A 23281-nucleotide genomic window follows, 5' to 3' on the forward strand; every position below is an offset into this window, starting at 1 on the left:
CCCTCAAATGTTTGGCTCAGGGTTAGAAAAAAAAAAAAAAAGTTGCTTTTGCAGCAAATAGTGATGTTAGTAGCTTAATCCAGTCAACAGATAAAAATCCATATTGATCTCCAGTAACTGATTTTACCATAAGTAAATTCTGTTTATTCCTAAGATAACTGAAGATTACTGTATTTAAGTTTTTCTTAACTTCAACTCTTTCATTTTTTTTTTCTCTTAAATGAAACTTTAGGAAGTTTATTTATTTCTCTGGTGAATGTTTGAAGTATATCAGTATTGACTATTTTGTGTAATACAAACAGAAACTATGCATTTTGTTAAAAATATATATATGGAAAACTAATGTTAAAAATAAGTACTGTAGCTGAAAGCTTGAAACACGCAATCTCAAAGTATATTGCAAATGAAATTAAAAGTTTTACTTCTGAGACATTTTAGTTTCTTTTCATTCCTTGGTGAATAAATGTTCCAAATGCATAGGTAATAAATTTTTGGTCATTTTTATAATCCTCATTATCTGTAGTTGGTCAAATATGATAGTAACAGACAGCTAATTGGTCAAAACTGAGGTCCCCCCCTCCCCCTTTCAGCACAATCTCCCTGGGCCATCCTTGACAGTATGTAAAAGACACTGCATATGACACTGGGTGGAGATGGAAGGTGTGGTGGATCGTGCATATACTGTAGTGAATAAAAATACAGCATAAGGTCAGCCAGTCAGTAAAGAGGTAATGATGGTGATAGTGATGACAGGGAAGAAACAAATGAAATGACAATGAGTGGAGACTTGAGATGCACTGGATGGTAATTTACAATATGTGGTGAGTAGAAGCTGAATCATCAGGATGTCTGCAGTCAAAGTTTGGGTAGATTAGGATAAAAGAAACTTTGGACATGACAGACCGAAAAGGAAAGAGAAAAAAAATGTCATTATGAATGTTCAGGTTATACGAAGGCTTATAAAAGGGTTCAGCACTGTTCTTGAGTATTCAGACATATATATTATAATAACTAATGAATGTATACCATGAAACTTTGCTAATTCATACTCCACTTAATCAGATTCCCACAAATACATATTGTATATGAATTACTTTTTACCTACTTATGGTGTTATTTGTGAGGCAGAGCTGGGATTATGAAAGCTCAAGTGAGACGTGAATGACTGTGGCTCAGTTCACTAAGCATGCTGCCTAACAGTTCAAGAGTTCTCTTTATTTGACTCAGAATCACACCTCATCCCATTAATTAGACTGGAATTAGGGTTTGAATGACAACAATAATAATGATGTTATTTCCTGTTCCTCATAAAACACACACAACTACAGCCAATCCCTATTACCTATTGTGAGGCAAAGAGACCCAAAATGGTGACTTAAAGGAGCAATAAGGGGGCACAAAGATTAAACAAATTTTGCCATTGTCACCTCAATCACCATAATCCCTTGTATCCCATGATATATAAATTTAGCTTATTCTTTCTACCTTTAGAGTATTTTATTCAGCTTAGGGAGAGGATCAAGATGCCAAAGGGCTAATGCACAGTTTCCAACCTCTTCACTACTAATTTTCTCTTAAAACTTAATAAAATCATCAGGAGGTGGTAAAAATAAAATATACAGAAATACCTCAACTTATAAACATAATTGGTTCCAAGAGGCCATTCACATGTTGATTTTGTTCACAAAATGATAATCCCTTACAGGACTACACATACAACATAAAAAACACTGTACTGTTCACTGATCTGTCGGTAGGGTTTTAAATGTTCTTAAGCAGTTTATATTGTATTATTAAATATAAATACATAAATTAACACAAGAAATACACAAGAAAAACATACAGTATAAGACATAACTCTGTTCCTGCTATTGTCCAATGCCTATTTACTACTGACGAAAGATAATGGAACGTTTGCCACCTGCAAACATGTGGATGTGGCAAGCATTTCATTTTGTTTCATTAGTTGTAAATATACACTGGACATAAGCGATAACTGACTTATTTTATAAACACTACTGTAGCTCATCTAAGATCTGACATAGCAGGACTTGCAGGAAGTGAGAGGAGCCAGGTGAGGAGTGGAGTTAGTTGGAAGATGCGGGTGAGGAGAAAGCAGTGGGAGAGTTGGGATTTTTAGGAGAAGAACACTGAAAGGATGTGGCTGAAGGCTCAGCAAAGGAGGCTGAAGGCTCAGCATAGGAGGCTGGAGGCTGTGGTTCATCTAATTTCATTTCCACCCTTGGGAAAAACCTCATGATTGATGGCTGGGAAGCGTTCTTTTTCTCTTCAAGGATGAGAGGATAGCAGGCCAGGGCATCATGCACAACAGCACAGACTGCCAAACCGGTCGGCATTCGGATCCTGTTCTTCAAAGGAAGCAAGCCCTTTCTTTATTATTCCAAAGGCACCTGTTAACCCCTTGACAGTCATTTTCCTGCATTTATCAGCCATATTAAATGGAGTGGAAGTACTAAAAGTACAATAAGCGGTGATCCTCTCTGCTCCACGTGAACAAAACAAAACAAAAACAAAAACAAAAGATGGCAGGTTAGCCCCCTAGCACCCACACTGCCACCTAGCGACCCGTATCGCAACTACTGTCACCTGCCACATTCAAAAGTGGTCGCAACGGGCTGCTACAAACTAAATTAGTTTTTCGTGGTTACGTTCCTACCTATGAAATGTTCGTTATTTTTTTCATGTCAGCTACGGCCATACCACATTGAGTACACCGCTTCCCGTCCGATCAGCGAAGTTAAGCAACATTGGGTCTAGTTAGTACTTGGATGGGTGACCGCCTGGGAACACCAGATGCTGTTGGCATAACGTTCTCCCTACGTGTCAAGTGGGGTTGGTGGAGGATTAATGCCCCTCCCTGTAAAACAATTAACTCTAAGCCCTTGGCCACCCCGTTTGGGATACATGGCGTCTGGCAATGAATGAATGAATGAAAATCTTTGAAATGCTCGGATCTTGAATGCTCGTAAGTTGAGGTATGCCTGTAAATGATGTCTTTGGGCTGAAGAAGAAAACACTGAACTCTGCAGGACTATGCATTATTTCTTGCTCTCTCTCTCTCTCTCTCTCAATGTATGTAAAGTCTGAAGCCTTAATCCCAGACGAAGTCTTGCTCTAGTTATCATCCTCATCCTTTTCCACATTAATAAAAGTTCAATCCAGTTTGTAATGAAATATAACAGTAACTACACATCCGAGGCATGAAGCATCATGCATGACGAAGGGCAGATAACAAACTTAAATTCCTGTCACTTAAAAAAATATGGTATTATTTATAATATAATCAATGATAAATATCTATCTATCTATCTATCTATCTATAGCCCGATGCCCTAATCCTGCAAAGGGTGGCTGCACACAAAACGCCTCCAAGTCACTCTGTCACCCACCATTTGACTACCCTCCCCCCAAATCACTCTCCCCTTCCTCATATACCTCTCAACTCCAACCCTCCACCTCATCCTCAGTCTACCCCTCCCTCTCCCTCCCTCCACCTCACCTATATACACCCTCTTAGTCAGTCGTTCATTCTCCATTCTCTCCACATGTTCAAACCACCTCGGTGTATTTCTCCTAATCTTCCCAACCACATCCACATCCTCCCCACAACGTTCCTTCACTTCTTCATTCGTCAACCTGTCCCTCCATGTCACTCCACATGCTCCTCTCAAGTAACTCATTTCCACTGCTCTCACTCTTGACTTGTTCCCCTCTTGCAAGGCCCACGCCTCACTTCCATACGTCAGGGTAGGGAACACAATACTATCATGCAGTGACTTCTTAACTTCCATACTCACCTCCCTATTTCTCATCACTGCTTCAGTGAACCAACAACCTTCTTTCCCTGCTGTACCCTTTCACGCACTTTATCCCCCAACGTTCCATCCTTGCTCATCACACTACCTAAGTACTTGAATGCACTCACATTCTCCATATCCTCACCAGCCAACCTCACTGTACATTCTGTGACTTCATTCCTTTCAAACACCATAATGTTACTCTTGTTTACATTAACTTTCCGATTCCTCTTCCTACACACTCTCCCAAATTCATTCACCAAACTTTGCAACTTCCATTCATCTTCACTCAACAAACACTATCATCAGGAAACAGAAACATTGGAATCTTCCAAATCTCACTCTCATTCATTAGAGCCACCCCCACATCCACTGCCCTACCTTGCACCTCCTTTACAACCCCATCCATGTATATATTAAACAGCCATGAAGACATCACACAACCCTGTTTCAGTCCCACATTGAGATCAAAGAACTCACCCAGCTCACCATCCACTAGCACGGTAGCCCTAGCTCCTTCATACATACTCTTCACAGCATTCAACAACTTCCCCTTCACTCCATATATTCTTAATACCTTCCACATACCTTGCCTATCTACTCTGTCATGAGCTTTCTCCAAGACCATGAAGGCACCATACACTTTCTCTCCCTTCTCCAGATACTTCTCCACTAAACATCTTAGAACAAATATCTGATCTACACACCCTTTTCCCTTCCTAAATCCCCCTTGTTCATCTCCAACTAGTTCCTCTGTCATATGTCTAACCCTATCAATGAGTATTCTACCATACATTTTTCCCGTCACACTAAGAAGGCAAATACCCCTATAGTTACCACATACTTCTCTCTCCCCTTTTCCTTTGTATAAAGGAACAATTATACCTGATTTCCAGTCCTCTGAAACCCTTCCCTCTTCCCAAGCCAATCTACACAACTTCCATATCCACCCCACAACAAAATCACCCCCATACCTCAGCATTTCACCACACACTCCATCAATTTCTGGGGCCTTTCCCATCTTGATCTTCTTCATTGCTTCCACTACTTCCGCCCTACTGATCTCTTCCTCCCTCCACTCATCTCTTCTCCCAGCCATTCCCCAACAACTTATACTCGCACTGCTCTCACTCTCTACATTCAACAAATCCTCAAAGTGCTCCTTCCATCTCCTCAATTTCTCTCTCTTCTCCACCAACAATCTGTTACTCCTATCTTTCACTCCCCAACTATTTCCCCTTTCACACTGCCTTACTTTCTCTACCTCCTTCCAAAACAATTTCTTACACTCCCTCCATTTCACACTCAGATTCCTCCCAAATTCTTCATCCACTTTCTTCTTACTCTCCTTCACCAGTCTCTTCACCTCCCTTCTCCTGCTCACATATACCTCTCTCTTCTCTCTGTCATCTTCTCCCCTACCTCCGCTCACTAGGCATTCAGTACAGTATATGCCTTCTTCTTTTGTTCCACAGCTCGTTTCACCTCATCATTCCACCATGCTGTCCCTTGCACACCCTTGCATCTCCTCCTAACTCCACAAACCACCTCACATGCTGCGCCTATCTCTTCCGTGAATATCTTACACCCCATCCATCTGCTCGAACTCATACCTTCCCAATCTTTCTTCCACTATGCTCTTATATTCTGCCATTTTCTCACTATCTTGCAACTTCTCCACTCTTCTCATAGGAGCTGTTTCCTCCTGTCTCCCTCTTCGTCTCTTCACCCATTTTCTTTGCAGCTTTACCTTGGCCATCACTAAGTGATGGTCTGAGACTCCATTCCCCCACCCTCTCCACACTCTTGCATCCAACACTTGTCTTCTCATTCGCTCATCCACACACACGTAGTCTATTATTGCCTTTCGTTCAACAAGTTCACTATCTATCCTCCTTGTTACTCTCCATGTATACCTGTGGATCATCTTATGCCGAAAGTAGGTGTTAGCTATTGCCAATCCCTTACCAGCACAGATGTCCACCAAAGCAATACCATTCCCCACTGACCAACCACTCCATCCACTCGTACGTTCCCAACTTTACCATACATGTCTCCAATCAAAAGCACTCTCTCGCTACTCTCAAATTTGTCCATACATGCTTCTGCACTCGCCCAAAACTCATCTTTCACTCTTGCCACTTGGTCCTCTGTCAGCGCATATGCACATACAATCGCCCACGCTTGTATACCTACTTTCATCCTCACCCATACAATCCTTGCACCCACTGTTCCATACTCTCTTATATTCTCCTTCCACATCTTGCATATCATCAGACATACTCCTTCTCTCGCCCTCTCATTCACATTAACTCTCGCACATATACCCTAAACCATATTCCCACTCTTTCACCCTTTCACCTTCCCATTTAGTTTCAGTCAATCCACATATATCCACTCTTGCATCCTCAAGCACCTGAACAATCTCTCTCTCTTTCACTTCATCATTCACTCCTCTCACATTCCATGTCCCCACCCTCAGAATGTCCTTTGTCCGTTCCTTAGTCGTCAACGTATGGTCCGTCCTTTAATCATGGACATTACACTGTAGGATAATGGAGATTTGAGTGATGAGTTTTCCATGAATGTTGGTGTACATCAGGGGTCAGTTTTGAGTCCCTTGTTGTTCATCATGGTACTCGAAGTCCTCTCACGACTTCAGATATGGACACCCATGAGAGATGTTGTATGCTGATGATTTGGTGTTGATTGCAGAGAATGAAAGGGAGGCGGAGGAAAGATTTAGGAAGTGCAGAGATGGTAAGGGGCACAAGGGCTTAAGAGTAAATGCAGATAACACAAAAGTGATGCTATCTAGGGCTGGGGTCAGCACTGTCAAAGAAGTGGGAGAGTGGCCATGTGCAATTTGCCACAAAGGCGTGGGAAGTAATTCCATCTTATGCCATGTTTATGATAAGCGGGTGCATAAGATATGTAGTGGTATCAGAGGTAGACTGCTAGATAATGCTGATTTTATGTGTGAGGTGTGTCAGGGAGAGCAGGTGGAGACTGTCAGGCATGAAAGGATTGAATCTGCCGGTGAGTCTTTTGAGTGGGTGGAAGTTTTGTTATTTGGGAGACATGTTATGTGCTGGAGGTGGGGCTGGAGCTAGCTCTGTAGCTAAGGTGAGAAGTGGTTGGAAGAAGTTCAGGGAGCTGTTGCCTCATCTGACTCTGAGAGGGCTCTCCCTACGTGCTAAGGATCTTTGCATGCATCATGTGTTAGGAGTGTAATACTGTATGGTTGTGAGACCCTGGCAGTAAAGGAAGAGTGAATTCACAGGCTCAAATGTACAGAAATGACAATGATTAGGTGGATGTGCAGTGCGTCCCTGCGTGCAAAGCCTGGGGGGCGGATGGGTTTACGATGGATGAGTTAAGAGGTAGGATGAGACTGGAGTGAATTGGTGTTGTGTTGAGGAGAGGTAGATTGAGGTGGCCTGGGCATGTGGAGAGGATAGGGGATGATAATTGGGTGCAGAAAGTGAGAAGCATTAATATTGGGGATGGAAATGCAAGGGGCAGACCAAAAAAAATGTGGGACAAGGTCATTAAGTGTGACCTCAGTGTTAAGGGACTGAACAGGGGAGCTGCCACAGATTGAGCAGCATGGAAAGCCATCATTAGGTGACCAAGGCCGACGCATGCAAGCATGTTGGAGCCTTCAAAAACGAAACTAAACAATTAAACCGTAGGGTGGAGTTGCCTTGGTCCGTAGAAGGTGATGTCTCCTGTCTTTATGCAAGGAAGAAGGAACAAAAAGCCAGGAGCCCGCAAGTTGTTCCCTCCAAGAAAAAACAAAAACAAGATAAAAAAAAAAAGGGCCAATTTCAAGATCCGTTCATTCTGAGATGTCTGGACACACTGCATTGAAAGACTGGATGTCATGGGCAGTAGGAAATACAGACAGAGGGAGACAGTTCCAGAGTTGACCTGTAATGTACAAATCTGCTAAAATCACTATACAGTGGAACCTCGGACCTCGAACGTCTCACATGTTGAACAAATCGGACCTCAACCAAAAAATTCAAGAAATTTTTGCTCCAGAGGTCAACCAAAATATTGGACCTCGACCAACCCGAACGTAGCCAAACAAAGGGAAGCTGGCCGACGGAGGACCCGAGCGACAAGCCGACCAACAGTCACGCGTCCACCTTTGTTGTTCGTCAATGTGGTCGTCCTGCTGTGCTTCACATTTTTCTTGATTCAGTGCAGTATTAGCCCCTAATAATGGCTCCAAAGAAAGCAAGTTCATCCAGTACTGCTACTGGCAGTGAAAAGAGGAAAGTAGTGCCAAAAATAATTGAAGAAGTGGAAAAATTATTGCTTATCTTCATCAATGAGACACAGTTAGCAGGAGAGTGTTAGTGAGGATATAATTTGTGAAAAGGCAAGAGAAATATACAGTCACCTCATAAAGGAAAGCCCTGGTACCAGTGCTGAAACTTAAATAGGTAAGCATCTAGGGTCTTGGAACGGATTAAAATGATTTACATTATTTCTTATGGGGAAAATTAGTTTGGTCCTCGACCAATTCAGTCCTGGAACATCCTTCCAGAATGGACTGTGTTCGAGGACCGAGGTTCTACTGTACAGGCATACCCCGGTTTAACGGTGCAATTGGTTAGGTAAAAACCCATCATTAGGCGGGATATCGTATTGCGGGGTTGATTTAACGCGTAAAGTATAGGGATGTGTTTTGAGTCTTGGGTTTCCCCCAACCAAGTCCTAAACTCACCCAAATGGGTCCAAAAACAAGTTTAAAATGAATCTAAATTGTCTAACTGCTGTAAAAGAAGCTAACCCAAGCCTAACACCTGTAAATAACTCACTAAAACCAACAATAAAATCAGAAAATCATCAAATATAAGTCTGGAAAAAATCATGCTTAGTACTGTACACTGTACCCCAAAATGACAATGTTCACCTCACCTATGGCTAAAATACATTAATCTAAGTCTAAAAACAGTTTATAACTCAATATAACCATACAATTTCAGCCTAAAATATAATCAAAATCAGTAAAAAAAAAAAATCAACACCCATCGTTAAACCGGGGTTTGGCCATCGTTAGGCAGGGTATGGTGGTATTTCTACCCTCATCGTCAAGCCGGGGTATCGCATCTAGGGGTATCGTATATCGAGGCATACCTGTATGTACATTGATGCAGCCGAAACCAGTAGCCATGGCAGTGCTGTGGAAGCACCAATCAGCTCACCATGTGGCATGTGTCTACCCTTCTGTAGGTCTTGGTGGAGGGATAAGGATTTTGTTTCCCCTCCCCCTGATGTAATTTTTCTTCAGTATATTTACAATATATTCCTCAGGTCTTTAAACTACTCTGTATCATGATGATACGATTAAGGATGGTGAATATCAGTGATACAATACAATAAAAATGAGTATAAAGTTGTGGCACTGGTTATAATGTAGTGATGTAACTTTCCTCCTACCACACATTATAAGCCATGGTCCATAAATGACAATGTAGGAGTGTATGGTACATTGCACCTAAATAAGGTATATCACACCCACACTAACTTGTGTTTATGATTTTCTTTGCTTAACTGTACAAAGATCCATGGTTACTTATTTATAGTAAAAGCTCAATTAACCGGCATCCGATGCATCGGAACATCCGTATAACCAGAACGCAAATTCGATCCGGCATGGGGTCGAAAATATTCCTTCCACTTCTCCTTCTCCTCCACTGTCTGAATCCTCATCTCATGATCCTGATGATACCCCTATAATTATTGATTAGTTCTGTACAGTACACGATGAAATAGTGTATGCAGCTAAGTTTTCAAAATTATTTGGCCTGTAACATATGCTAAATTTTTCTTTAACTAATTTTTGGTAATGATTGCTGGTTTGTGTTCAGTCCTGTACAATTTCTCTTGCTGTCTTTTTGTGTATCGTAGTGTACCTCTACTGTATCTAATACTGAATAATGTACTTTATGAAATACAGTCCAAAGTTTGGTCCTATTTCATTTGTTTGACCTCCCAGAAAATTTCTAAGAGTAACATTCGGTTATCCAGAAAATTCATATCAAGAATGGAAGAATCCCTGTGTGTCCTGGTTAATCGAGCTTTTACTGTATATCCATCCATCCACCATCCAATCCTATGTCGCCCCATGAAGAGTGTAGGACCCCAGGCCTAGGCAAGTTGGTCCTGACACTTAAGATGAGAGTGACTAGCCTCACTCATCCCTGAGAGGCATTACGTGAGCAATAAATCACAACCATCCCTTGGATATAAACCTACACAGGCTCAATCTGATTGGAGCACCTTCATTACCCACTAAACCACCATGCGCCACAATGTTGTTATATGGTTACCACCCAGCGTGGTAAATAGTTTCCTGGTGTACGGGAAACCATTTGGCTTGTCACTCAGTGTAGAGTTACCCATAGAAAGAAGGAAGAGGAAAGAATGAAGGAAAGGAAGACAGAAGAGGGAGTGTAAAGTCACCCGCAGGTAGAAGAAAAGGAAAAGAGTGAAGGAAAGAAAGACAGAAGAGGAAGGATGGAAGAGAGGAATGGGCAGACACCCAAAGCAGCAGTATATCGAGTGAGTGGATAACATTATAAAAACATTTTAAAGTATATGTAATGTAGTGCACTAAAGCACTCGGATAAAATATACTGGTAAAGGGAAGAAAGTTAAATCATGTGCTTTGACAGATAAAAAAAAAAAAAAAAAAAAAAAAAAAAAATAATAATAAATAATAATAATAATAATAATAATAATAATAATAGAAAAATAATGATGTGGGCAGAAGAGATGTCTGTTGTGAATGAAGACATACCTCAGGTTTGGCATTACTGTAGTTCAGATGAAAATAACACATTTGTATTCCCATCTACTGCCGAGTAGAGAGTGATTACTGGCAGTAAGGTGAAAGCTCTTCCGACACCATCCAAATGAGCAACCAACAGACTTGCTTGCTAAACAAAATTTCCCTTCTCTCTTTCTCAAATCATATTCAAACATAATTTTCCAATTTAATATTTTCTTCATGTCTTCCAAGAAACTGGCATAGCAAATGAAGGAACATATTTTCTTCATGTCTTCCAAGAAACTGGCATAGCAAATGAAGGAACATTTTCATTTATTTATGTGCCTGCTGAATATTACTTTGTTGGTGCCTCTGTCTGTATGGACCATCACCTGTGAGTGATGGTCCATGCAAAACACTACAGTTTGTATTTGTGTTTTTTCAGGATCCTGCAAATACTGCATTTACCTCAATGGTAGTTCTAACGAGGGACAACCATAAGTTTCACAGACAGGTCTTGCTTCTTATGTCTGGTGTTTTTTATGTTTTATGCAAATATTTTTCCACTAGTAGTACAATCCAAAGTGACTCCACTCAACTCAAAAAATGCAAGATACAACATCGTGATGAGGGAAGACAGGATACAATGTTATTTTTTAAAAATGTAAATGACAAGTTCTTATGAATGCTCTCTCTCTCTCTGAAACAACTATCATAGTGCCACTTTTCAGACTGTTAAAGGTAAGGGAAAATGGGGGCACTCACCATCCACTCACTCGATGTAGTGCTGCTTTGGGTGTCTGCCCTTTCCTTTCGTCCTTCCTTCCTTTTCTGTCTTTCTTTCCTTCATTCTTTCCCCTTCCTTCTGCCTATGGGTGACTCTACACTGAATGACAAGCCAAATGGTTTCCTGTACACCAGGAACCATTTACTATGCTAGGTGGTTACCACATAATCAAATTATGGTGCCTGGTGGTTTAGTGGGTAATTAAGGTGCTCCAATCAGACTCAGCCAGCGCAGGTTTATATCCACGGGGTGGCTGGGGTTTATTGCTCACGTAATGCCATTCAGGGATAAGTGAGGCTGGTCACTCTCATCTTACATGTCAGGACCAGCTTGCCTAACCCTGGGATCCTCCACTCCTCATGGGGCAACAAAGGATTGGATGATGGATGGATGGACGAATACACTTTTCATTTGAAATGTTTAGTTTAATTTCCTCTATATAATGCTTCTCAAATTTTATTCTTGCCACTGTCAGACAATTTGAATCAGCTCTGGAGAGATCCCCCGTAGTTCATGATCCATTGTTAACTCCTTCACCCCAAGGACATACATTCTAATTTATTCTGACTAATGCTTGGGTGTCATATAAGTTTATTCAGTGTATCTGAAACCACTTACGAAAGTGATTAACAACCCTATTATCAACACTAAGCATGAGGGTGTAAGCAAGCTTCTAATTTTTATCAGACATATTAGGAAAACCTGCAGTTTTAAGATGTGATGAGCCTGTATCCCAAAATTACATAACAATGACACAGAAAGGACAGACATGTTATACCATCATCACATGCTTTGAAAATTATAAAGAAAACTGAAGGCTTGTGAACACCTTCACATTTCTAGTTTTAATAATGCAGCCCTAATCCCTTGGAAGTTAGAAACAAGTGTTTTTTCTTATGTTTACATCCCTTCATTCATGAGTCAGATGCAAACCAGTATGTAATGATAATATAGCCACAAATCTTTTAGAAGTTAGAAACAATTGTTTTTGAGTTTACATCCCTTCACCTATCATCCAGATGCATACTATGGGTACCAATAATATAGCTCTAAGTCTCTTGGATGTTAGAAACAAATGTTCTTTTTGTGCGTGTTTACATACCTTCAATCACAACCCAGATGTGTATTGGTACACTGTAATAATATAGCCATAAGTCTTTTGGAAGTTAGAAACATGTGTTTCTTGTACTTATTGGTAAAACAAGTGTTTCTTGAACTTATTGGTATATCCCCTCCACTACAGGCAAAAATATATATCCTTTAACCCCTAGCCGCCGGGGGACAGTCGGGATTGACTCCTGCCACCTGAGGCAAACATACCTCATGCGTCTTTTTTTTTTGTGTGTGTGACCAACTCTGGGGATAGGCTTCACAGCCTGCTTTCAAGGCCCAGTAGTCCTCCTTCGTACCACACACCTCTACTTGTCACCACTTCGGTGCTAACACCCACTGTCCATACTGAATACATGCTAGGGCTGTCTCATACAGGACTGGTGTATTGATATTAGCGGGGGTATTTTTACGACATGTCAGCAGGTCTTCTGGTAGATCAGTAAAGTCTGATTTTATGAAATTCAAATCGTTAAACTGTTCCCTGCCCCAGTGTGATTTGAACCCAGGTCCATTAGAATGCAGGCCAACTCTCTACCAACTGAGCCACCGCCTTTGAAGGTGTAGGGCGATGGTTTCTTAAACCTCTCGTCCGATTCCGTTCCCGGCTCACGTGGACCCCTTGCCTCATCCACCCTTGCCAAGCCTCTTTCCAAGGATACTAGGAAAGGGCTCAGTGATAGTGCTACAGGGTGTTCTCGGATGCAACTGCGTCTAGTTTATCTAGTAATGAAGGAGTTATCAAGCTGAGAGCGAAGTCAAAGTCAGGGCTGTGCCCACAAGCACGAATACATCCTGCATCACGTGCCACAAGTTATCTTCTTGTCCTTACCCATGGACATGACCATCTACAGACCTAGGGATGTTTTTATTTGCCTGAAGATGAGTTGACATCTAGGGGTTAAGAGATGTGACAGGTAAAAAAATGTTTTGTCTCCATGGATCCCAAATGTATGGTGAGGGGTAGACGTACTCAAAGATAGTGAAAATAACGGCCAGTCCCATACTACACTCTTTGAGGTGTAGGAACTCAGACTATTGAAAGACGGCTGGAAGTATATATGAAGTATATATATGTTACATAAAACTTGTGTAATCAGTAATTTAATTAAATCCCTAAGGAATTCAAGAAATGAGTTTAAATTTAGATGGGTTAATTAAGGTTAGGTTAATTTGGGCTGTTGTTAGGTTAGGCTGGGATAATCTAGGTTAAGTTTAGGTTAGGTTAAGCTAGGTTAGTTATGGGTTGGTTAATTTAGATAAATGCTTAACATGACTTAGCATTCATCTAAATTAACCTAACTAACCTAACCTAAACCTAACCTAGATTATCCCAGCCTAACCTAACCACAACCTAATTAACTTAACCTTACTTAACCCATCCTAATTTACTCATTTCAAGAATTCCCTAAGGATTTCATGAAATCACTGGTTACACTAATTCCCTGTAACATATATACAGTGTATGATGAGGTGAAAGACAGAGAGATTGTCCAGGTGCTTGAGGGTACGAAAGTGGATGTATGTGGAATAACTAAAACAAAATGGAGAGGAAAAAGTGTGAGAGAATGGGAGTATGGATGGGGTATATGTGCAGGAGTAGGTGAGAATAAGAGGGCAAAAGGAAGGAGTATGTATAGTTGTGAGTAAAAGATGGAAGAAGAGCATAAGACAGTATGGATCAGTTGGGTCAAGGATTGTGTGGGTAAAGTTGGAATACAAATGTGGACGATTGTGTGTGTGTATGCGCCAACGCAAGTTCGTGCTAGAAGAGTGAGAGAAGAGTTCTGGACAAATGTAGAAGTGTGCATGGAAAAGTTTGGAAGGAATGAGAGAGTGTTTTTGATCGGTGATATGAATGGTAAAGTTGGGAATGTGAAGGTGGATGGAATAGTTGGTGAGTGGGATGTGCCTGCTGAGATAGATGAGAATGGCAGTGCGTTAGTGGACATTTGTGCTGGGAGGGGGTTGGTGATAGCCAATACCCTATTCAGGCATAAAATGATCCACAGGTATACGTGGCAAGTGATGAGAAGGCTGGGTGGTGAACTGAATGAAAGGAAGGCAATGACTGATTATGTGCGTGTGGATGAAAGGATGTGAAGATGTGTAATGGATGCAAGAGCTTAAAGAGGTTGGGGGAGTGGACTTTCTGACCACTACTTGGTGGTGGCCAGAATTAGAATTCAAGTAAGATGGAGGAATAGAAGAAGGGAAAGACGAGAGGAAGGAATAGTTGCAAGGAGAGTGGACAGGTTACAAGAGGATGAGAAAAAGGCAGAGTATAAGAGAGAAGTGGAGGAACGATTGGGCAAATATGAATTGGAGCAGATGGGAGACATGGAAGGTGTGTGTAGAATATTTACAGAAGAAATATGTGCAGCATGTGATGTGGTGTGTGGAAGGAAGAGAAGACGGAGGGGGGTGCAAGAAACAGCGTGGTGGACTGAAGAGGTGAGACAGGCTGTGGCACAAAAGAAGAAAGCATACAATGAATGGATGAGAAATAGGGGCGTGGAAGAAGTTGAGAGGTGGAAGAGAGAGTTAAATGTAGAAAGAAAGAGAGAGGTGAAATGATTAGTAAAAGAGAGTAAGAAGAGAGTGGATGAGGAATTTGGAAGGAATTTGAGTGTAAAGTGGAGGGACTGTAAGAAAATGTTCTGGAAAGAGGTGAAAAGAGTAAGACAGGGTGGAAGTGAAGTTAGCAGGGGAGTGAAAGATAAAAATGGCAGATTACTAGTGGAGAAGCGAGAAAAAGTGAGCAGATGGAGAGAACATTTTAAGGAATTGTTGAACATAGAGGATGGAAGTAATGTGAGTATAAGTGGCTGGGGAATGGCTGGGAGAAGGAGGGAGGTGAGAAGACAGGAAGAAATCAGTAGGATAGAAGTTGTGGAAGCAATGAAGAAAGTTAAATCGAGGAAAGCCCCAGGAATTGATGGAATGTGTGGTGAAATGCTGAAGCATGGAGGAGAGATAGTAGTAGAATGGATGTGGAAGATGTGCAGATTGGCCTGGGAGGAAGGTAGAGTCCCAGAGGATTGGAAGTCAGGTATAATTATTCCCTTGTACAAGGGAAAAGGGGAAAAAGAAGTGTGTGGTAATCATAGGGGCATTTGTCTTCTTAGTATAATAGGAATAGTGTATGGCAGGATGCTTATTGACAGAGTTAGAGAAAGAACAGAGAAATTAGTTGGAGAAGAACAGGGAGGCTTTAGGAAGGGAAGCGGTTGTGTAGATCAGATATTCATTCTTAGATCTTTAGTGGAAAAGTTTCTAGAGAAGGGAAAGAAGTTGTATGCGGCTTTCATGGAATTGGAGAAAGCATATGACAGGGTGGATAGACAAGGATTGTGGAAGGTGTTAAGAATATATGGAGTAAATGGGATGTTGTTGAATGCTGTGAAAAGTATGTACGATGGTGCGAAGGCTGCAGTGCGTGTGGATGGTGAACTAAGTGAATTTTTCTCTTTGAAAGTTGGGTTGAAACAGGGATGTGTCATGTCTCCATGGTTGTTCAATCTGTACATGGATGGGGTAATAAAACAGGTACAAGGTAGGGTAGTGGATGTTGGAGTGGCCCTGGTGAGAGAGGATAGTGTTTGGAAACTCCCTGTACTGTTGTTTGCAGATGATACTGTGTTGTTGAGTGAAGACGAAGGGGAGCTGCAAGGCTTGGTGGATGAGTTTGGGAGAGTGTATAAGAAACGGACTCTAAAGGTGAATGTAGGGCAAAGTAAAGTGATGGTCTTTGAGAGAGGTGAAGTCAGTGAATGTACAGCGAGGTTGGATGGTTAGGAATTGGAAAATGTGAGTACGTTTAAGTACTTGGGTAGTGTGATGAGTAAGGATAGAGGTTTGGAGGGTGAAGTGCTTGAAAGGGTACAGCAGGGAAGAAAGGTTGCTGGTTCTTTGAAAGTAGTGATAAGAAACAGGGAAGTGAGCATGGAAGTGAAAAAGTTACTACATGACAGTATTGTGATACCAACTCTAACGTACGGAAGTGAAGCTTGGACATTGTTCGAAGGACACAAGTCAAGAGTGAGAGCAGTGGAAATGAGTTATTTAAGAGGAGCCTGGGGAGTCACATGGAGAGACAGGCTGACGAATGAGGATATAAAGAAGCACTGTGGTGTGGGTGTGGATGTGGATGTAATAGGAAGCGTTATGAGGAACACACTGAGGTGGTTTGGCCATGTGGAGAGGATGGAGGGTGAAAGACTGACAAAGAGAGTGTATGTGAGTGAGGTGGAGGGGGGAAGAGGGAGGGGGAGGCCGAGGATGAGATGGAGGGATGGGGTGGAGAGGTATATGAGAGAGGGGTGTGTGAGTTGGGAGCAGGGCAGTGAAATGGCGGGGGACAGGGCGACTTGGAGGCGATTTGTTTGTGGCCACCCCAAATGGGACTGAGGTGTCTGGCAATAGATAGATAGATAGAGATATGCTGGAAGTATATGTAAATGACAGAAAGGGTCAACAAGCTGTACGGGCAGTCCTCCATAAATGTCAAAGGATGTACTCCAAAATTATCACACCTTTTTCAACTGGAGGAAATAGGTTCATCAGCTTTAAAGGTGATGGTTGAGGTCATGTGGTTGGAGAAGTGACCTGCAGTTGAAAGGATGCAAGTCCAATCCAAAGCTGGGGCAAGAACAATTTACGTATATGAATTTTGTAAAAAGAGACTTGACTGATCTTCCCAAATACCTAGTGACTTTAAAAAATAAAAATAAAAAAATAATCCCTTCAACCAAATGACACATTTCTATTTGATCTCCATACTGATTACAAATATCACATGTGAGACTTTCTGGTCTGGAGAGGTTAGATATAGTCTTCATTAACCCACTCAATACACAATGTCTCCTCTAAGCTGAATAAATGTAGTTTAATGCTGGTAGTAATGGTAGTCGTTATAGCCCCAGGTTAATCTGAATGTAAACCTAGTTGCCTACAAGTTGAAGCTGCCCCTCTTATGTAGTCCATTATCCTCCTCTTAAGGGATAGGGAGATGCAGGATGCATGTTTAACTAGACAGCCCCACCACCCAGTTATTTTGGTGCCACCTTGTGAAGATGTTCCCCTCCAGCAAGACTAAAGCCCTTAGTCTTGAAACTGAGGGCAAGGGTTGCCTTTCCCACACCCCACTTGAATTGGAAGCTCACACCTTCAGTGTAAGGGGTAACCGTGAATGCGTCAGAGCGCACCCCTTCGTGTGGGTAGGCACAGCAAACAGTTGGTAGCCCTGATTCACTTAAAAATTTAAAATTTTATTAAAAATAAAATGTATGACATTTTCTAAGATTCCCATACAGTATCATCTTTTAATGATAGCAATTCTTACCTCTTTGATCATTAAATTTGTTCTTGAATACTCTGTTTAAGAGTATACAAACAGTAAATTATCCACCCACGGAGTACATCTACATCCGCATGTTGCACTACATCCACCCACGGAGTACACCTATGTCCATACGTTGCACTACATCCACCCACAGTGTAGGGACTCAAACAGTGTGCTCACGCGCAGCTTACTCCACCCCCAGAATATGACTCCTCCTAATTTCCATTCTGTCTCCGTCACCTGGTCACCATCACCACTGTCATCACCAATACCACCTGATATCAATTCAATATTACTTGAGAGAGAGAGAGAGAGAGAGAGAGAAAGGTGATTCTGCTCCTGTTTCACCATGCCGAAGTCTCAGAGGAATACTCCTCTCTCTCTGTAGGTTAAACTGGTACAACATTTCATTTTTCTCTATACGAATTTCAAGGGTGTGTATTAATTTAAATTGATTAAAAGAATTACTGTCATACAAGTAGGTCGGTAGCAATATTTTGTTCCACTGACCGATTGTTTTGTAATATCTAACCGCTTCACACAAATTACAGTGACTGTCACCACATCACCATGAAATTATGTTATGCTAAATGAAAACAGTCATGATGCAAGGATAATGCTTCAGAATTACGTTTGAAATGACTGGGTTCACAGACACTCATTTAGCCTGTCACAAACACCGTACAGTATCTTGGTGATAATACTTTGTGTAGAGACAAGACAATCCTATTGATATGTTATGTGACCATTTGATGCTCATTACTGAAGGTAAATTCCCTAATAATTAATCTTGTTAGTCAATTACATTTCACTGTACAGTAAAACTATTCACTCACTAAGACTCCCCTGTCGTTTTGCATGCAGATTTTGATCCCGGACTGCTCCAGGCTTTGTTTTTTTTTTTTCCTCAGTGTCCTTAGTAGGTAGCTTTGCAGATCTCTTGCAAATTGTTCCAAACTAAAAAAGCTTTCACGGACACATCCATGGTAAGCAACCTTGTCCCTCTGCTCACACAAATGTATCCACTTTAGTATGGCTAATTTTATCATTTGGCATATGAAACCATCTCGAATAATGACCTTCAGATGTCTTCGCAAAACACCCACCACACTGTGAAAAGTGCTATAACCTCATAAAATGTGTAAAATAAAGCAGGCTATACGTCGCACTGGCTGATCAAAACACACTGTTGTCCTGGCAAGTGGTGCCCACGTGATGTCATGGGTCAAGGCGACCAATCACTGATGACTGGCACAAAACCTACCTTATTTTGGTCCAGAGATAAGCACACTCTTTGAGTCTCTACACTGCGACATCCACCCATGGTGTACACCAATGTCCACATGGTGCACTACATCCACCCACGATGTACACCTACGTCCGCATGTTGCACTATAATGCATGCCTACATTTACCTCTCATCTTTGTTTTCGTCTCGTTGTAAATTAACCACCTTCATAGAAGCGGTGAAGTCTTTTAGAACAATAAAAATATTAAATGCTTATTCTTTCTTACACGATGTTTTTATCATTAAATCAAAATTCTCGTCACACACACCATATGGTCCCACAAATTCTACACTTCTTTCTTTGCAAATGGCTACTATATTGTGACCATGAGGCATGCAAAGGGGTGCTATGAGACTCCCCGTGGATTCCAAAACTATGCTGCGGTAATCCTCTCCTGTTCCCAGGGAAATGTTCTCCCTTTCGAGAGTTAAGATCACCAAAAGACACGGATACGGCAAAGTGAACACCTGCCCACAGTTTAAGACTATGGCCGTAAAACTACTGTAGAAAGCACTCAGAAAGCACCTACATCTGGCAACACCAATAAAACTTATTTTTCTTGCATCTGGATCTGGATCCACCCCAAAATCCAACCAGATGAATACTTTTATGGTCTCTCATTGCCAACTACTTCCATGGTCTATGTCTATCCTGTTACGCAATCTCAAAAAGCACACACCTCTGCTCGCACCAACAAAATTTATGATTCATGCCTGTATTCAGATTCAGATCCACCTCAAAATCTAAACAACTCTTCCTTGACCCACTACCAACCTATCCACCAGATTCCACTGAAATCCGATAAAACTTTCTGAGAACCTTGTACACAAACAGACATTGGTGAATACATAACCTCCTCCAACTTCACTGGTGGAATGACTAAAGAGGTTAATAGGCAATTTTCTGCAATCTACTATGGACATAAAAGGCAAAAACCACAAAAAGAGCTGATGTATAATGAGGACTTACTCTGTACTTGAAGAAGAGTCAAGAGAAAGCCAAATACAACCTTTGCATATAAGGTATCGTTTTTTCTTGTGGACATGACCATCTGATTTATAACTCACTGAGCCCAGAGACATCTTTTTAATTTTATCACTGTCAATCCCTGATGATTTTATTCAGCTGAGGATGGACTTTTTTGACTAGGGTGGTCAGACATAGCCTTAAGAGAAACCTCTCAATATGAGAGGCATTTCCTAGGCTGAATAATATCGTTTGGTAGTAGCAAGAATACCGGTAAACTAAAAAGGATCACCACCTGGATTCAAAAGGTCTCTTGCACCAGTCATTTACACCTTAACCTTTTCACTACTAGAGACAAACCAAATTGTTGATAAAAACTGTCTGGTGATTGCAAGAACTTGAGGGGGGGGGGGGAAAAAAAAAAAAAAAAAAAAAAAATCAGACTGACACCATTAATGAGTTAAGGTAACATCTAACCACATACTGTACTACAGTACATGACGAATACCCAACTGAATAAAACTATTAAAAGAGCACAGAAAATGTAGGGCAATTCTCCAATAATAACATAAATGGCCATCATGGCAATAAATACATGGAGATTAAAACTGGACATCTGATTAACTTGTTGAATTCAAGTCCGTTGTACAGCTGGGAACAAAAGTTCACCTAACATGTCATCTCTTCTACTTCTCACTTTCCTCTGTTCACTAATATTCCTAAGATGAGAGAGACTTAGTATGCTTCTGTGCCAACAGATGATTTTGACACAAAGTGTCAGGAAGGAAAGTGAAGGTCATGTCCTAAGTGTGGAGTAGACATAGTGAAATACTGTAGTTTGGCAAACCTTTGTCCCTGACTATACACCATAATCATTAAAAACAATCTAATTCAAAATGTAGATACAAATCACATTAAAAAAAATTTGTGCTAGATATATCACTGAGTTCCTAAACATGCTTACCTACACACAAACACCTTTATATAAAAAAAAAGAAATAAAGAAATACGAAAAAATAATGAATCGTACGAGCCAGAGGCCCATATTCTAGTCACCTTACGATGCTTCTTGGCACCTCATCCTCAATTTATTATCCTCTTTTATGTTATCTACACAGTATATTTTTAGACTGCCAAACTCTGTGTAACATTCATCCATCTATCTATCTATAGCCAGACTCCCAAATTCCAGCAAGGATGGCCATGAACAAATCACCTCCACTTTACCCAGTTCTCCACCATCAGGCCATCCTCCCTCCACCTCATTCAAGTACTTTTCCATTGTATCAGCCCCCCTTATCATCCTTGGGCTTTCTCTCCCTCCACTAAACTCACTCACACTCTCCTAGTCAATCATTCCCCATTCATTCCTTATGGCCTGACCAGTAAATGGTACCTCTAAACCTTTCCAGCACATCCACAAGAACATCACAACACCCCCGAATTTCCTCATTTACATGTCTTTCTTTCCACATGATTCCACTTGCTTCTCCCAGAGAACTCATTTCCACTCCTCATACTCTATACACTGGAGGACAAGTCCCAATACTGTTGTGCAAGAACACAAAATTATTACAGTACAGTACGGTAATTACTTGACACAAAAATAAACTAGTAGGGAAAAGGTGCCTGAAAACCTCCCAAGCTGACAAGAATAGGAACCACAGTAACCATTTCCATGGGTTATAACTGACTACTAAGTTTTCACTGACTGAGGTGAGCAAGTGGCCAGCACAGGTTTGAGGACAGAGCTGTCCAATATTTCCCAAGGATGAACACTACAGTACACAGCCAAAGATTCCACACACACTTTCACAAACTACTAAAAATTCTACATTGTTTCCCGGTTGTTTGAAAGAAATAGAGCAGGATTGTCAGAAATGTGTACACTGCTAAGACTGACGCTTGAAACTCTCAATTCAAAATTCATTAAAAAGTTGTTTGGGAAAGTCCCTCTACATATCAATGCAGCAGATGAGATCATTCTATCTAAAGTACTTACTGTATATACATGACTATTAAAGTGGTTGTTACTTTCTTATAAAACAACAAGATATTTATGAAATGAGTGACATCATATCGATGATGATAAGTATACTGTATTTTTCTTTATATTGCTTGAGTATTGTTGTTTTGAATTAAAGTTTACAACACAACGAATCACATTCTTTGGCTGATTGTGTCAAGTGAAGCAATGCATTCTAAATTATTAAAAAAAATAAAGAAAAAATAAGAGAACTGCTTTAAACACTTGTTTAACACAGTCATATTGTAAAACTTACAAATTTTAAAAATTTATGACACAAATCATAAACTTATTCTGAAAGGCATTAAAGCTTTTCTGGTCATCCACTACGTCTCCAACTCTCTCACACAGTCTTCTTTGCATTCACTCCTCTAGCCACCAGCCATTTTGTTGTGCTGTCAGATTCAATTAATCATACTTTTCTTTGCTGATTCGCACTCCTAGCTTCTATCACCTACAGGTCAGCCATTTTCAACTGGCTTCATCTTTCAATTCCCATCACCTTAGTACTAAGTAACTTCTGAATTGGTGTTGTCAGCTCTTCCCCTCATCAGTCCTCCTGTAATGGGATATTCTCTTGTACTCAAGAATGGCAGTGGTTACACCTACTTGGTGGTAGCATCTGGGTAGTTTAGATGGAATTTTGAGTTGTGGTAATAGGGTAACTTGGTGCCGGCTATGAGGGACTGTATAACCCACTCCGTTGCTACCACTGGCACACCAAGCTGGCCTGCTCGTTGCTGCTCTTCCTCAGTTATGCTTGGGTCTGCCACCACTACAGTTGTGCTCTTGTCCAGAACACGGTTAAGGTTACCTGATGGACATGAAAATTACAGTATCTACTGTATATGCATCATTATTCGACAAAGTGAAGTAATTTGTTTTATCATTATCGTCATCCTCATCACTCTAAAAGGTGATGGTATATAGACAGATAGACAGATAGTACTGGATATTCATTTACATACACATCACCATAAAATGTGAAGATATCACTTAATCATCATCATCAAATCATCACCCAACACAGTAAGTAGTTTCCTGGGTTCCAGGGAACCATTTGGGCCTGTCACTCAGAGTCAAGTCAACTGAAAGAGGCATCACATAGGTACACTGTCTATATGGATACTGTAATCAAAAGGTTAAATTACCAT

General features: G+C 41.0%; 1 protein-coding gene and 1 pseudogene across 1 annotated transcript in view; one reads left to right on the forward strand and one right to left on the reverse strand.

The window, feature by feature from the left end:
• Nucleotides 1–2707: 2707 nt before the first annotated feature.
• On the forward strand, nt 2708–2826 carry LOC145403421 (5S ribosomal RNA; annotated as a pseudogene).
• A 19906-nt stretch (nt 2827–22732) lies between these two features.
• LOC145403337 (uncharacterized) overlaps nt 22733–23281 on the reverse strand; it is a 92765-nt gene continuing 92216 nt past the window's right edge. Inside the window, exon 12 of the mRNA XM_080275128.1 lies at nt 22733–22941. Coding sequence (XP_080131254.1) covers nt 22733–22941 — 209 coding nt within the window. The remainder of the gene's footprint in view (nt 22942–23281) is intronic.

The sequence above is a fragment of the Coenobita brevimanus genome, chromosome 60 (assembly GCF_032717465.1).
Source record: "Coenobita brevimanus isolate Jiangsu-jjx chromosome 60, ASM3271746v2, whole genome shotgun sequence".
Taxonomy (NCBI): Eukaryota; Metazoa; Arthropoda; class Malacostraca; order Decapoda; family Coenobitidae; genus Coenobita; species Coenobita brevimanus.